The sequence below is a fragment of the Typopeltis vanoorti genome, chromosome 2, assembly GCF_054136105.1.
Source record: "Typopeltis vanoorti isolate ZY-2024b chromosome 2, IOZ_Tvanoo_1.0, whole genome shotgun sequence".
NCBI lineage: Eukaryota > Metazoa > Arthropoda > Arachnida > Uropygi > Thelyphonidae > Typopeltis > Typopeltis vanoorti.
In genome coordinates this window covers 121,603,599-121,618,948 of record NC_143550.1, presented here as the reverse complement: position 1 = coordinate 121,618,948, position 15,350 = coordinate 121,603,599, and the positions used below count along the sequence as shown (strand labels likewise).

Here is a 15,350-nt window from a genome sequence, read left to right as displayed (position 1 = left end):
TCTTCAGCAGCCAAGTAATCTTATGGAGTACAGTGCCATCAATGTGATACACAGCTTGTAATCTATTTATCCCAAAATGCATAACTTTACATTTCTCCACATTAAACTGATTCCCGTTATTTGCCCATACTGACAGCCTGTTTAAATCGTCTTATAAGCTCTCTACATTCGCCTTAAGTATTAATCTACCTAATTTTGCATCATGAGCAAACAACTGAATATTTCCTTTCTGGTTATTTCCTATATCATTTATGTACAAATTAAACAGCAATGATCCCAACACTAAAACCTGCGGTGCACCACTAGTCACCTGCTTTCGCCTTGATTCTGTCCCTCTTAACCAGTGTCATATCCATCTCCCATTTGTTCTAATTTGCATAAGAGTTCCATGTGGTATTCTGTCAAATGCCTTTGCAAAATCAAGCAGAATTATCATGTAGCCATTTCCTTTATCCAACTCAGCTGTTACTCTATTATATTATAAAAAGATAGTGAATTACTAAGGCATGACCAACCCTTCACAAAGCTATGTTGCTCCTAATACAGTATCACATTTTTATCCACCCATTCTTGAATTCTCTTTTTCACCAATTTTTCCAGTACTTTTTACCACCACACCTGAGATACTGATTAGTTTATAATTTGCTACTGCAGTCTTAGAACTTCCCTTATGCAAGGAAATTATCTTGCCCTCTTTCCACTCCCTCAGAACTCTACCAGAGCTGAGACTTAAAGAGCCTAATCAGAGGCATTGCCAATTCCCTTGCTCATTCGTGCAAAACCCATGCTGATATCCCATCTAACTTACAATTTTCACCTTCTCGTTCTTCAGTTTTGCCTCTTCTAACAACTCCTTTACATTCTCCCTCATAGAATACTTCTTGCCTCTCAAATCATTCATACCAACCAAAACACTCATTTCCTTTGACTTACCTTTTTGCACCAGGAAAACATGATTTTGTCACGCTTTCATTAAGTACTCTCTTGATTATTGAGTCTCCATATATAATTTTATCCTTAGCATGCTTTTCATGTTTGTTCGGTCAGTCTCCTGCTTCTTTCTCTTTTCAGCTGCGCAAATCTCTTGTCACTTCTGCAATTTTTCAATTTCACACTTTCTCCTGTGAAGGATAACATTCAAGCCCACTATTTCTTTATTAATGTACATTTCATTCTCCTCTATTTTCACAGCCGCACATTCGACATTAATAACATCATTTTCCATCAGTACAGTAGTGATGACACTAATATGTGCTCTATATTTTGAACCTATCACCACCAATACTCCACCTCCTGTCTAAACATTTCTTTGACATATCTTTATTACAAAGTATTTTACTTCATGATCACCAATGACTACATATAACCTTCCTCATTTATAATGAAAATATAATTTGTATATTGCAAATGGAAGTTTGTTTTATTCTTTCACTGAATTCTCTTGTGAAAAATAGCAAATTTTGATTCATGATAATTACAGTTAAAGTTGATTGCTTTCTTCTGAATTTGCTGTTCAGATAATGGACAAATTCATGAGGCCTCACAAATTATAAGATTTATACTTGATCTATAGTTTCAGCTTTAAAGAGGCTTTGCTCAGCTGAAGTCATATACCAGTTTGCCATAAATGGTGATAATAGCAAGCCTGTGGCCATCTTGCACACCCACCCACACATAACTTGTGTACTTTTTTGCCATTTAAATGCTGATTCATGTAGACTTATGAAAAAATGCTACTTACTATAATGGGAAAGGAGTCTTCTGTTTCCATAGTTTCTTTCACAAGAAAAAGAAAATTTTAAAACTGTGATATGCAGGCTTAGAAAGTCACGGTCATAAATTCCTTCTTTGCTACTTACTATATGCTCCCTTATTTGCCTGTTTACTGTCTAGTTATGATTGCAATTGGATTTAACAACATGGGTACTAAAATAGAAATTAATAATGTACTGTTATAATTTATGAATGCAATTTTAATCAAAAGTGTTTATGAAAAATGAGCATTCATCAACATAATCACAGAAGTACATGTTCGCAAGTCAAATATTTCTGTATATATGTTCCTTTGAAACCTATAAATAATGAAATAAATGTAATTTAATTTATTGATTTCACTTGAAGTTTTCTGTTGTGATCCATGCAATTCAAAATTATGAAAACATAAGTTTATTTAACAGTTTATTATACTGTTAAATAAAATTCCTCTAATGAAATTAATTTAATAATAAAGTAGAATATGCTTTTCAAAATAAAAATAAATATTGTTTAGAGTAACTGCAGTTGATGATACTCTGCATTGTGTCCTTTCAAATGGCAAGCTGTCTTTTATGCAGAACTATCTAAAAATTCTCTTATTTAGATGTATATTATGAAAGACTGAAATAAAATTACTTTTATTTCAGTTATATGAGAAATTACATTGGGAAATTCTTAAAAGGCTTGGTTATAATAACCAAGACTTAATCTGAGCAGAATGTTTGAATCATTATTTATACTTTGCATGTTTACCTGGTATTTCTATGAGAAAACTGTGGGATGTATTTGAACATCACCCTTGTGCATTTCAGATGTTTGTCAATTAAGGATAATCTGCAATTTCATTGACAAAACACCAGACTCACAAAAAAATAAATTAAAAAAAAATTGGAAACTGTGATTGTGTAAGACAATACAATATTCCAAAAGCAGGAATCAAATAATCAGCAGTATCATGTCTTGAAATAGATTGCTGATGAAAGATACATCAAACTCAGTATTCTAAAAATCCTTCAGATTGGTCCAAACACATCCCTCAAGGTAAAAGTATCTAAGAATGAGAAAGTATTTTAGACTTACAAGAAAAAAGGCTTTTTGAAACAATTATTTCAACAGCTGTAGTTTCATCCTTAAAAATAATCAGGAAAAATAATAATTTTTATAACGATCTTTATAAAAACGATTTATACCTGTACTTTGAAGTTTGGTATTAAGTCTGTTGAGTTGTGACATTGTTTCATCAGAGAAGACAAATCTAGAAGGAATTATTATTGTAGTTTCAAAAATTGCACATTTTTATTATAGAAGCTTTTGAAATTTTAACGTAACTTTTTCCTTAATGAACCAATATACTTTTCTGTGCAGTACTAAATCATCAACAACAGTGACACGTCAGTTTTGTTCAATAATTATATATATTGATATAATTATAGTAGAATTTTTTTCAAAAGTTTCCTCCTTACAAAACCCATCTTTGAACATCATTTGAGTGAATAGAGATAGAGACAACTAAAAAATGTTTTGCCAATCAGCTGACTTATATAATTGGATGCTAAAAAAACAAAAATAATTCCAGGTCTCATTTTAACTAAATGAGAAGTTGCAAAATGGAAGGAGCAGGTGGTATGGTATGAACCTACCAAATCAATCTTTTTGGTTGTTTATAAAAGATAGTGGGCAGGTATTAAACAGTCCTTTTATAAATTTAGAAATCCCCCACATTGGAGAAATTATATGTATATACCCAGAGCTCACAAATATGCTAACCCATGGTGAGTAGCTGCATGCAGACTGGACAAAATATTTTTTATTTAATAACAAAAAAAAAAATTTCTGAACAAAATATCTTTCACTTAAAAAATGCAGATGTAGCACTACTTATCAGTTTATGGGACTCCTATCAACTTATTGATACATTAAAAAATAAAAAAAATGGAGATCTTGGGCAAGTAGACTTTTTTCGGTGATGAGTAGGATTTTGCACAATTTGTCGAGCCCTCTTTATGCCCATTGAGAACATTTACTTCTATTCTAATTGACAGTGTGTCAGCAAATAACCTGTGTAAAAACTTCGATTGTAGGATTTGAGAAGCTTCTCTGGAGCGATCTACTATGGGAAAGAAATTTGTGTCATTGGTGATAAATCTCATGAATTTGATGGATTTCTTCAGTGGATATTTCTTTTAAACAATTATTAAATTTGATAATTTGCAAGTCAAAGAAACTGAACAAAATTGAAATCATCAATGGATGGATAAGAATTTCATAACTTAGTAAAATAATATTTGGTTTACAGATCAAGTATTGATAAAATTTATTAACTCTACCAACTAGTTTCGCCACACTTTAACTGTTGGCATCTTCAGGGCACTGACATATAGGCTTAAAACAATCTCACAATTATGAGTAACTGTAAAACTGACAAGAATAATTTAAAAAAAAAAAGCATCGAACATGAGTGAAACACGTATCGCATGTACAAGGTTAGCTAGCCGTTGCTAAGGAACTTCCTGTAGTTTGTGTTGAAGTTCATTTCTTGTATTTTTAGAGATCTAATTAGGGTTTTCCATATCTCTGGGAGTATAAAACCTTGATTTCTGTTAAGGTTAACAGTAGAACGAGCGACTGTGGCTGCTTCTTTGAAAATTCTTGAATGATAGTTTTCCTCTACGTAAGGGAAACAGCTGTTGTTCCACTCGATGACATGGTTAGTTGTAGAGAAATGAGACGATAGGCCAGAAATGTCTGTCTGTTGTTTTTTAAGTAGCCATTGTGCTCCTTTTGCCTGATTTCGAGGCTTCTTGAAGTCTGTCCGATGTAACTTGAGCCACATGAGCATGGATATTTCCAACCAATAGAAACTATTCGTAAACTACTAAGATCTCCAAAAGATAACCATCCTTTCTATAAATATGCTGGTGTTTATAATATTCCATGCTCACGTGGCTCAAGTTACATCGGACAGACTTCAAGAAGCCTCGAAATCAGGCAAAAGGAGCACATTGGCTACGTAAAAAAAACAACAGATCGTCTCATTTCTCTACAACTAACCATGTCATCGAGTGGAACAAAAGCTGTTCCCCTTACATAGAGGAAAACTACCATTCAAGAATTTTCAAAGAAGCAGCCACAGTCGCTCCTTCTACTGTTAACCTTAACAGAAATCAAAGTTTTATACTCCCAGAGATATGGAAAACCCTAATTAGATCTCTAAAAATACAAGAAATGAACTTCAACACAAACTACAGGAAGTTCCTTAGCAACAGCTAGCTAACTTGTACACACAATACATGTTTCACTCACGTTCGATGCTATTTTATTTGTAATTATTCTTGTCAGTTTTACAGTTACTCATAATTGTGAGATTGTTTTAAGCCTATATGTCAGAGAACTGAAGATGCCAACAGTTAAAGTGTGGCGAAACTAATGGTAGAGTTAATAAATTTTATCAATACTTGATCTGTAAACCAAATATTATTTTGCTAATTCATATGATAAAGAAAATAAACCTTCATTAATTTCATAACTTGTTTCTGAGGCATGTTAATTAAAAACAAGCAAATGCTAGATATCTATATTTCATTTTTCCCATATTCCAGAATAATCATACTAGATTTATGCCTCAACTACTGTTTTGTGTTTAATATTAAAAAAAAAATTGACACCTTCTGTTATTTTTCCCTTTTACACTCTTGTCAAAATGTCTACCAAATAGAATTTTTCTCTTTTCATTTTGCCAGTAAGCAACTTTGAAAGGATATTTTAAATTTTTATTTATTTTTTCATTTTTCATTCTGGCTGTCAGTTGGTTTTGAAATTTCAAACTATCAACCAATGAAAAATTTATTTGTTTTAAATTTAAATGAATTATCAATTAAAAGGTTGTATTTTTATCAAGTGCTGTTGATTTTATGTATGCATTGTGTTTGATTTATTTCTGTTTTTACTTTATATTTATCTTATATACTGATAGTAATATCATATAGTTTGTCTTTCTGTCATTTTCAAAAGCAGTTTCTGTAAAAGACAATGAAACCAGTTCAAAATATCAGACTGTGTATATATATCATTTATTTTACTTTTTGGTACCCACTGTTCAAATGTCTGAAAGTTATTATTGCATTATATCAGGTAAAATCAATGAACATTTAAATTTCCTTGAGAGATTTAAAAAACTAAAAATGCTAGAAACTTTTTTAATGATGATGCACACAGTCATTATGCCCTAAAGAATGCATACAAAAATATAAAAGGTATTTTATTAATTGAAAGTTTTTATACAGAGCATAAACTTGATCTCTATATACTCTGTATGTTTCAGAATGAATTAGGGGAAAAACAGAGAGAGAGAGAGATTTATTCTATAAACAGTTTTATGCAGATGGACCTCACTAATTCCTGATATGAAAAATTTATTAGTGCACAATGCCTGTGCAGATATACAGACCATTCTGTCTCTTTTTTTATTTATTTAAAGAAAAAGCCTAGGGGGGAAACTTCATACCCTCCAATCCCCAAGCAAAAACTATACCCTTTGCATTAATATGGTTACCTCATTAATTTTGTCATAGTTTTTAAGAAAAATTTTACTATTTTGTTTTAACAGATGTTTAATACTATATAAACGTTTTTTTTTTTTTTTTTTTTTTTTTGTCTGGTCAATAGTGTTGTCTGAGATACTACTTTATCTGATTAAAATACATGTTATAAATACTGGTTGATAGCTAATTCAAGCAATAAATGATTTTAAGATGTGATATGATTGACTTTGTTTGCCTAGAACAGACCTATGGTGAGTCTCTTGATTGATCATAACAGTATCCAAGGCATTTTTCACTTAATATGGAGTTTAAAGAAATGCATCCACCATATTTAGTAGGGATCATCTATATTTTAAAAACTGATGCTTGCAGTTTTGTTTAGACATTTAAGTAATCATTGTAGTTGATATTCTGTCTGCTAAAGATCTGCTTTTTTTTTTTTTTTTAAAATGTGTACATTAGTCATCCTTATGTGATACCAAACATATCAATTTTTATGAAATTTGTTTCCTAAGTACTGATTAGTTCCTTGGTTTGATTGATTAGTTTTGGAATTAAGTTGTGATTGTAATTTTACAGTTATATGCTGCATTAAAAAAAAAAAAAAAAAAAAACTTTGCACTCTTTTACTTAAAAGAGTGAAAATATAAGATGATGCATAGAATCCTTATGTCATAAAGAATGCACTTTTATATTTTTATGTGCATTCTTTATGACATAAGGATTTTTTTATAGAGCATAAACTTGATCTATATACTCCATATGTTTCATAATGAATTAGTTGTTGAAGCTCAGTATTACTTTAAAAATGTGAACTCTCTCCCTATTGATTCATAGCTGAGAAGTTAAACCTACCATTTTGGTGAAAATACTGTATTTAAAATAACTTTCTGAGGAATAATACTCTATAGAAAACTAATTTTATTTTTTCTATTGCTAAAATGTGAACCTCTCACTTCTTTTACTATATTTGAGTAATAGCCAGTAAAATATCTTCACCTGTAAGGTCCCAAATCCAAACACATTTCTTGGGATCTAGAGAGCCTCTAAATCTAAGCCTTGGAATTGCTGCTGCTTCTTTTCCCAACTTATATCACTGGTTATATTGGGAAGAAATTTCAAAAAATGTACAAAAAAAAAAAAAAAGCATCCCCAGAAAGAGTCTTGGTGTCATTTAACATATTACATGGTTAGCTATACATATAGCATGTATATAATTAACCACTTCATTAATGTCCATATATCATTGTTTTTCAACATTTTTTAATGTTATTGTGATAAAGTGCTAATATACTGCCATTGTAAATAAGGTAATTGTCTCATGTTTTAGTACTCAAAAATTAATCATTCATTCTTTGATTTCCAATAAAATGTGCCATAACTGGATTATATTGTGAAGCACTACAAACCAAAGATTAAGAATTCTTGTAACAAAGAGTTATATATTTTTCTTCCAAATTGAACTGTGATAACAAATGAGCTTATGTTATTGTTATAGATTTCAAATAAAATGCAAATATACAGTAATCAGCATCTTTTTTTAACTGGATGCTTAAAATATTTTCTCTCTGTAACTAGAAGTTGTTTGTAGTATTTATGAATTAAAGATTCAGAGTCAACAGTTTTAGCATAACATTTCTCTGTTTTATCTGAACATTCACCTTAATTGTCTATGCATTTGCACACTCATGCAGAAGTGAGTTAAAGAGGAAAGCACACAGAGCAAAAAAAAATAAAATTCCCATTCACTGCAAATTAATGTTTATTAATTAGGCAGATTGCCATACCTTTAGCTTATCCAGTATAATCGCTGGAGTTTTTTGTTTTTTTTTTAATGCAATAACTGCCATTGTAAAACTTAATTTTTAGCATCATAACAGTTCCATTAATCCACTACCATTCCTAAGGGACTGACTGGTCTGTAATATGTTATTAATTAACATACTTTGTAATATCATAAACCTGAAATGAATGCACAACATTTTATTATAGTTATGTTTACTTTAAAAATACAGTATTGATTTTTATGAGAACTTTAAATCTAGTGTACTTTACACTTCTAACACTAGATTTGTTTATTATTGGTAACAAGTCCCATTAACCCACCACTACCATTTCTGAGAGACTGATTGGACTGAATTTACTACTTTTGTCTTGGAGCCTCCTTTAATCAATAACTATTTTGTCCTCTTTTATTCCCTTGGCACCTTCCCAGAGCTAAGAGGTTAAATTAAACAGCTTATTTAAAGAAGTTGACATGGGATCAAATTGATCCCATGGAAATATTTGCATTAAGGTACTTCAGTTCGTGTACCTCTATTCATCAGTCATTCTCACATCTGGCACTGCAGTACTAGTAGATACTTCTGCATTAGTATACGTAAACTGCATTTATGTGTAAAAAATATATATAAAGGTAGTTGTTTAAATTGAAAGGTTTTTTTTTATAAAGAGCATAAATTTGATTTATATGCTCTGTTTCATAATGAATTATAATAAATTTAGTTTAATCCTTTATCCCAGTGAGAGCAAACAAAGTTTGCGCCTGAAAATATCTTCAGGACTGAATATAGTGTTGTACTATCTTACCTAGGTAAGTAGTGCAACACCAGGGCAACTCATAGCAAAGGTGGAGCAAGCTACCAACACTCCTATTCCAGTATCTCTCATAATGCAAAACACATCTCCCAGTGGATATGTATACTGTTATGCATTAAGGGATTGGCCACTACCCAGACTAGTTTCGACCTTTATTGAGGTCTCTTCAGTGGGAACCAGGCCTAGAGTTGGAGATACCAGGCAGAAGCAGTAGCAAGGTCATCTTTACCTATAGGAGTTGCCAAAAGGTTTACCACCTTTTTTTATTAAATTACTCTGGATTTAGAGAAAGATGTTGAAAGTTTATTTTTCACTAGCTTAGACTATAATAAATTTAGTTTAATCCTTGTTTAAGTTAAGGGATATTACATCCCATATCGTTTCTTAGCCGAATAAGAAACTCAAAGAGTTTCATGCCGAATATAGTAGAAACTATATAAAGTTCGGCGATTCCAAGCATAAGCAAATACCTGGATACTGCAGCAACTGACCCTTAAGCTTGCACTACCTTAAGGGTCAGTTGCTGCAGTATCCAGGTATTTGCTTATGCTTGGAATCGCCGAACTTTATATAGTTTCTACTATATTCGGCATGAAACTCTTTGAGTTTCTTATTCGGCTAAGAAACGATATGGGATGTAATATCCCTCAACTTAAACAAGTCATATGTCGCCGAATTGAAGCCTTTCGCTCTTCATATATCTAATAATTAGTTTAATCCTTTATCCCAGTGAGAGCAAACAAAGTTTGCACCTGAAAATATCTTCAGGACTGAATATAGTGTTGTACTATCTTACCTGGGTAAGATATGAGATATTTGCAGATTGTTAGCCCATAGAGTTCCTATTCTGATAGTAGGACTGCCTACCTCAGCATCCAGACATGCATTTACTCTTGTGCAGATGTTTCAGTTATACCGCTGATACCCAGTCACCAGAGCCTCATTTGTGATAACAGGTTCTACCACGAGAAGGCAGTGGTAGTCAACAATAGGAGTGTTGGTAGCTTGCTTCCACCTTTGGTACGAGTTGCCCTGGTGTTGCACTATTTACCCAGGTAAGATAGTACAACACTATATTCGGTCCTGAAGATATTTTCAGCTCACTGGGATAAAGGATTAAACTAAATTTATTATAGTCTAACCTAGTGAAAAATAAACTTTCATAATGAATTAGTTATTGAAGCTCAGTATTACTTTAAAGAACTTCAGTCTGCAACCTCGTGTCATGCATCGACTATCCCATTCAATTTCAGAACAGGAACTACATTCAACATCATTTAATCACTCTCCCACTTGCCTCTGTATCCCAGGGGACGGTGGTTCCCAAAGTGTGCACTGCGTGGGGGAGTCGCGGCTTCCTCACAGGGGTACCGCGATTACAAAACTTTCATAATTTTATTTCCCTTTTCAATTCAATGTGATCTAGCAGACCTGGTGCAAACCAGTAACTCACTTAGTAATAATTGTTTGTAGAAGCCTCTACAGGTTACTAGATGGCACTCTACAATAATTAAGTTTCTCGATTGTTTTAGTAGTTTCTCGGTACTTTGTGTTCAGATATAAATAGCTGTTGGTTTCGCACAATCTTAGTGTTGAATTAGTTTTCGGAGATTGTATCAACTGAATATTGTTGTGATTTAGTCAAGTGAAGTATTTCTTCTATGTATTTTTAAAAATGGATCGGTTTTTACTAAACAGTAATAAGCATTGTGAGAGAGAAAATAAAGAGGGCACACCTTCAAATAGTGGCAAGAATGTGAAGAAGCGTAAATATCAAAAATATGATGACAGTTATTTGGACTGGTTTTACGTCGACAAAAGTCAATGGTGAAGGGAGGCCGCAATGTGTACTGTGTATGACAGTTTTGGCACCAGGGTGCATGCTACCAAGTAAGTTGAAATGCCATTTAGAAACCAATCATCCCAGCATGGTTAGTATATCTCGTGACTACTTTACCAGAAAGTTAAAAGAGTTAAATCAACAAAAAGGTAGTTTTTATAAGCAGGTGTCAATACTAAGCAATGCTTTGCTAGCATCTTGCAAGGTGGCACATAGAATAACAAAATACAAGAAGCCTCATACCATCGCAGAACTCGTTCTACCGGCTGCTGTAGATATGAACATTATGATCGGTGAGTCTGCTGGGAAGCTGCTTTCAAAAGTGCCTTTGTCCAATAACACCACCAGTCACAGAATACAGCACATAGCAGAGGACCTCAATGATCAATTAATTGAAAAAATAAAAGGGAAGGAATTTGGGTTGCATCTGGATGAGGCCACAGATAATGCTCACTTGATTTGCTATGTATGGTTTATAGATGGTAATAACATTGTAGAAGACCTCTTTTGTAAAAGTATCACTGCTGGTGCTAAGGCTCAAGACTTGTTCAAGATCCTTGATACTTTTATATCCGAGAATAATTTGAAGTGGACTAAGTCTGTTGGTGTCTGTACTGATGGTGCTCGTTCTATGTCTGGCTGTTATGGAGGATTGAAGGCACTTATTCGAAGCAAAGCCCCTGATGCACTGTGGACCCATTGATTTTATTCATAGGGAAGCACTCGCATCAAAATATCTGAGTCCTACATTGAACCAGGTCTTAGAATATGTAGTGAATGTAGTAAACTTTATAAAAACTTGGCCGTTGAAGGCAAGGTTTTTCAAAACACTATGTGAGGATATGGGATCTGAGCACACGTCTTTGTTGTACTACAGCACTTCGTGATGCCTCTCTCGTGGTAATGTTTTGTTTCGTACATTTGAACTGCGACAGGAAATTTATATTTCTCTTAAAAGAGGAAGATCACAAGTATACCGAAAATTTTGTGAATGAAGATTTTTTGGTAAAACTAGCATACTTATGTGCTATTTTTGAAAAGATGAATGCTTTGAATCTCTCCCTGCAGGGATGCAACATGCATCTTTTAAAGTCGATTGAGAAAATTTCAGCTTTTATAAAAAAAACTAAAACTATGGAAAAGAAAAATGAACGAAAACAGAGACAAAGAATGTTTCCCCTTGTTGCAACAGTTTTTGACTTCCAATGGAGTTGATTTCTCTCGAGGTATGAAATCCATTTTTGAAGAACACTTATCGCAGCTTATCATCTGGTTTGAGAAATATTTTCAAAATGATAATAGTGATAAATTTGCATGGATTCAAGATCCATTTAATTCCAGTGCTCCATCTGAATTTACTGCTGCAGAAGATGAGAATCTTGTTGAGTTGTCTTGCGACAATACGTTGAAAATAAAATTTAGCACCATGGAATTAATGGAATTTTGGATATCAGTAAAAGATGAATATTCCCTTCTGAGTGAAAAAGCTCAGAGAATTTTAATTCCATTTGCGACCTTGTTTGTGCAAAGCTGGATTTTCAGCAGTCACTGTGATAAAAACTAAGTATCGCGTGAAAATCAGTGTGGAGAAGGAAATGAGAGTGGCTGTGTCCAGTTTGATTCCAAGATGTGAGAAAATGTGCGGTGATCAACAGGCTCATCTCCCACTAATGATAATTAGTTGAATTTGTTCAATTACTTTTTTTGTGATCTTAAATGAGTATTTTATTTATTTTTACCTAACCGTTTAATTAAAAAATATTATTCACTATTTCACAAAGTGTACTTGTTAGAATTTGACATAGGGCACCTTTTGAAAACCTGGATTCAGCAAGGGTGCTGAGAATCGAAAAAGTTTGGGAACCACTGCCCTAGGAACTAGTATTTCTCAGACTCTCAACATCAATTCACTCCACATGATCCCTCATTCACAATTATACCCCTTCTCATCTTACCTCTATCACACCATGGCAGTAGACTTAGTCTTCTCTCTTACTCTCTTGTTTGCCTGTCAGATTATTTGTATCTGCCAAAATAAACATCTTTCACTTTCTGTACCCTAAAGGACTCACTAACATCCATAACCCTTGTTACAGGGAAACACAATTTCACCATGCCCTGCTCAAGCACTTCTATTTTCATGGAGGCCCCATAGAAAACTCTTGCTACCCTCCTTGTTTCACTCTTTCATACTTTGCTTTCTCTTCCTTTACTCTTCACCTCTAACCCTTTATTAGAAAGAGACAAAATAAAGAAATGTTAGTCATTTCTCTAATTGTACTCCAACATAGGCATGCTATCTCATTACCATCTTCTGCTGTTTTTTTAATGCCAACCCCTCACATCTTCTTTACTCTTCTTGGCTTCAAACATATTTTGCTAACCTTTCCTATCCCATTCTGTTTAAGTATCTATACTATCTTAGACTAGCTCTGCTTGCACATTTTTGAATTGCTATATCAATTTCTCTAATCTCTTCATTATTATTATTATACAGATATCTCCAGAAAGTTAGAAGGCTCATTCACACACTAGTCATTATTCACACAATACCTATCATACCTCTCCTTAAACTCATTTGCAGATGAAGCACTCACAACCACTTCTGGCAAATACATTCCAGCTTCAAGCAAAAATGTAGTCTTAACACCCTTTTTTTTATCACACTCTTGCACAATTTCCAGGAGCGACCCTTCATTCTCTCCCCCTCCTGAAATGTACCAAAAGAAGTCATTAACAGAGGCAGATAACAAAGATGGTTTCAGGACTGTACAATGTTAGTTATGGGGATCGACTGAGGGAATGTGGACTGTAGAGTTTGGTGGATAGAAGGAGAGGTGATATGATCGAGACTTTAAACTGTTGAGAGGCAGTTACAGGGTAGAGATTGGGATGATGACAAGGAGCCATCCCTGTAAGTAATGAAAGGAAGCTGTGAGTGAGAGAGTGGTTAGAGCAGGAACGGGCAATGAGTTCAAGGAGTGGTATGACAGACTTTGTGTTTCCTAAGAAGGACCTTCCATGATGAGTCCTTTGACTCCATGGAGGCCTGAATAATAATAATTAATAACTTACACAAGTCCTCTCTCTCTTCTCCACCTATCAACTAATTTCTGGAGCCCACAGATCTTCAATTTGTTCTCGTAGAGAGAATTTCACAGTCCTGCTACAATTTTTGTCACTCACCTCTGAATCCCTCCTCACTTCATCCAGGTGACCAGATCTATGCACAATCCAGATGTAATCTTACTAATGCCTTATAAAGGGGAATCCCTGCTTTTCAACATATTCTTCAACGACAACGTAATCTGATGTGCTGTTTTGGCCACCTTTTGTAGTATGTTTTCTAAACTTCAACTCTCTGTTGACAATCATCCCCCCCCCCCACGTCCCTGGCCTTGTCAACTTCCATCAATATAATAAACAGCATGTGATCTCATCCTCCCAAAGTGCATCACCTTACACTTGGCCATGTTATAGCTTATTTATGTGGCCCTTCTGAGTTGTGCATCATTAGCAAACAACTAGATATTTCTCATCAGATTATTTCCTATATTACTGATGCACAAAGTAAACAGAAGACCAAGTTCTTTTTGGTTCTATAGAAATTTATTTTTTAACTGGCTTCTCGCCATATCAGCTTTGCTTATTATCACTTTTCATATTTATTTTGCTGTCTTAAATTGTCCCTAAAACTAGAAATTTTCAACATTTTGAAAATAAATTTTCAGTTTATTATTATTTTCCTGAACTGCATCCTTAGCTTCCCGAGTCCATCATAAAATAAATATTTCTATCTTTGCCAACGGCTTAACCCTTGGTTGAATGTTTTCTTGAGATTCTTTTCCCTCCAATAATATTGGTATATTTGAGTCTACAGTTCACTTCTGAAAGTTGCTTGACCTTGCGTCTTTTTTAAAACTTGCATGTATATTTTCTTTACTTCTGCCTGCTCTACCTCTTTTTCCTTGATACTTTTTTGCATTTAAGAAACAGAAAATACTAGTGGTGGTATGGTCTAGTTGGTGGATTAAGTGGTGGAGACAGAAGTTATAGAGTAGGTGCCTTCCCCCTCGATGAGTCTTTGGGCTCCTTGGAGGTGTCACGAAATAACAATAATTATGGTGCCTATCTTTCATTTTTGTTTGTGATAAATCTGATTTCATCTAAAATTGTCAGCTCATCCTCATTCTTTGGGATGAATTGGAATGTCAGGTACACCAGAGAAAGTGAGGATTGTATACTGAGTCACTATATCATGGTAATTTCTTTACATACTGTATGATCTCCCAATTATCTAGATTTAGCCCTGACACATATACATTGATAAAAGCATTTGGACACGTAATTGTGTTCAAAATAAAAAAAAAATGCATTTTAATTAAATTTTTAATACTGAGTGGGACTACCTTTAGCTTGAATGAAGCAGCTATCCTTCGGGGCATGCTTTCCACCAATTTCTGATACATTGCAGTGGGAATATTCTTCCATTCCTCATGCAAAGCTACCCATTGCTGATGATGGCTGCTGTGGTCTAGAGCATATTTGGCATTCTAATTCATCCCAAAGATGCTCAATGGGGTTGAGATCTGGACTCTGAGCTTGTCCAACACTTC

At 33.7% G+C, this 15,350-nt stretch overlaps 1 protein-coding gene across 1 annotated transcript; it reads left to right on the top strand.

Moving 5' to 3' along the window:
* The first annotated feature begins 11,011 nt into the window (after nucleotides 1–11,011).
* Nucleotides 11,012–11,437, top strand: LOC150109395 (zinc finger MYM-type protein 6-like). The gene has a single exon (XM_090402281.1). The coding sequence runs from the start codon at nucleotides 11,012–11,014 to the stop codon at nucleotides 11,435–11,437; it is 426 nt and encodes a 141-aa protein (XP_090258407.1).
* The last annotated feature ends 3,913 nt before the right edge of the window (nucleotides 11,438–15,350 follow it).

Bases quoted from the DNA above. Each gene is read 5' to 3' on its own strand.
- LOC150109395 (XM_090402281.1), top strand. From the start codon at position 11,012: ATGAACATTATGATCGGTGAGTCTGCTGGGAAGCTGCTTTCAAAAGTG.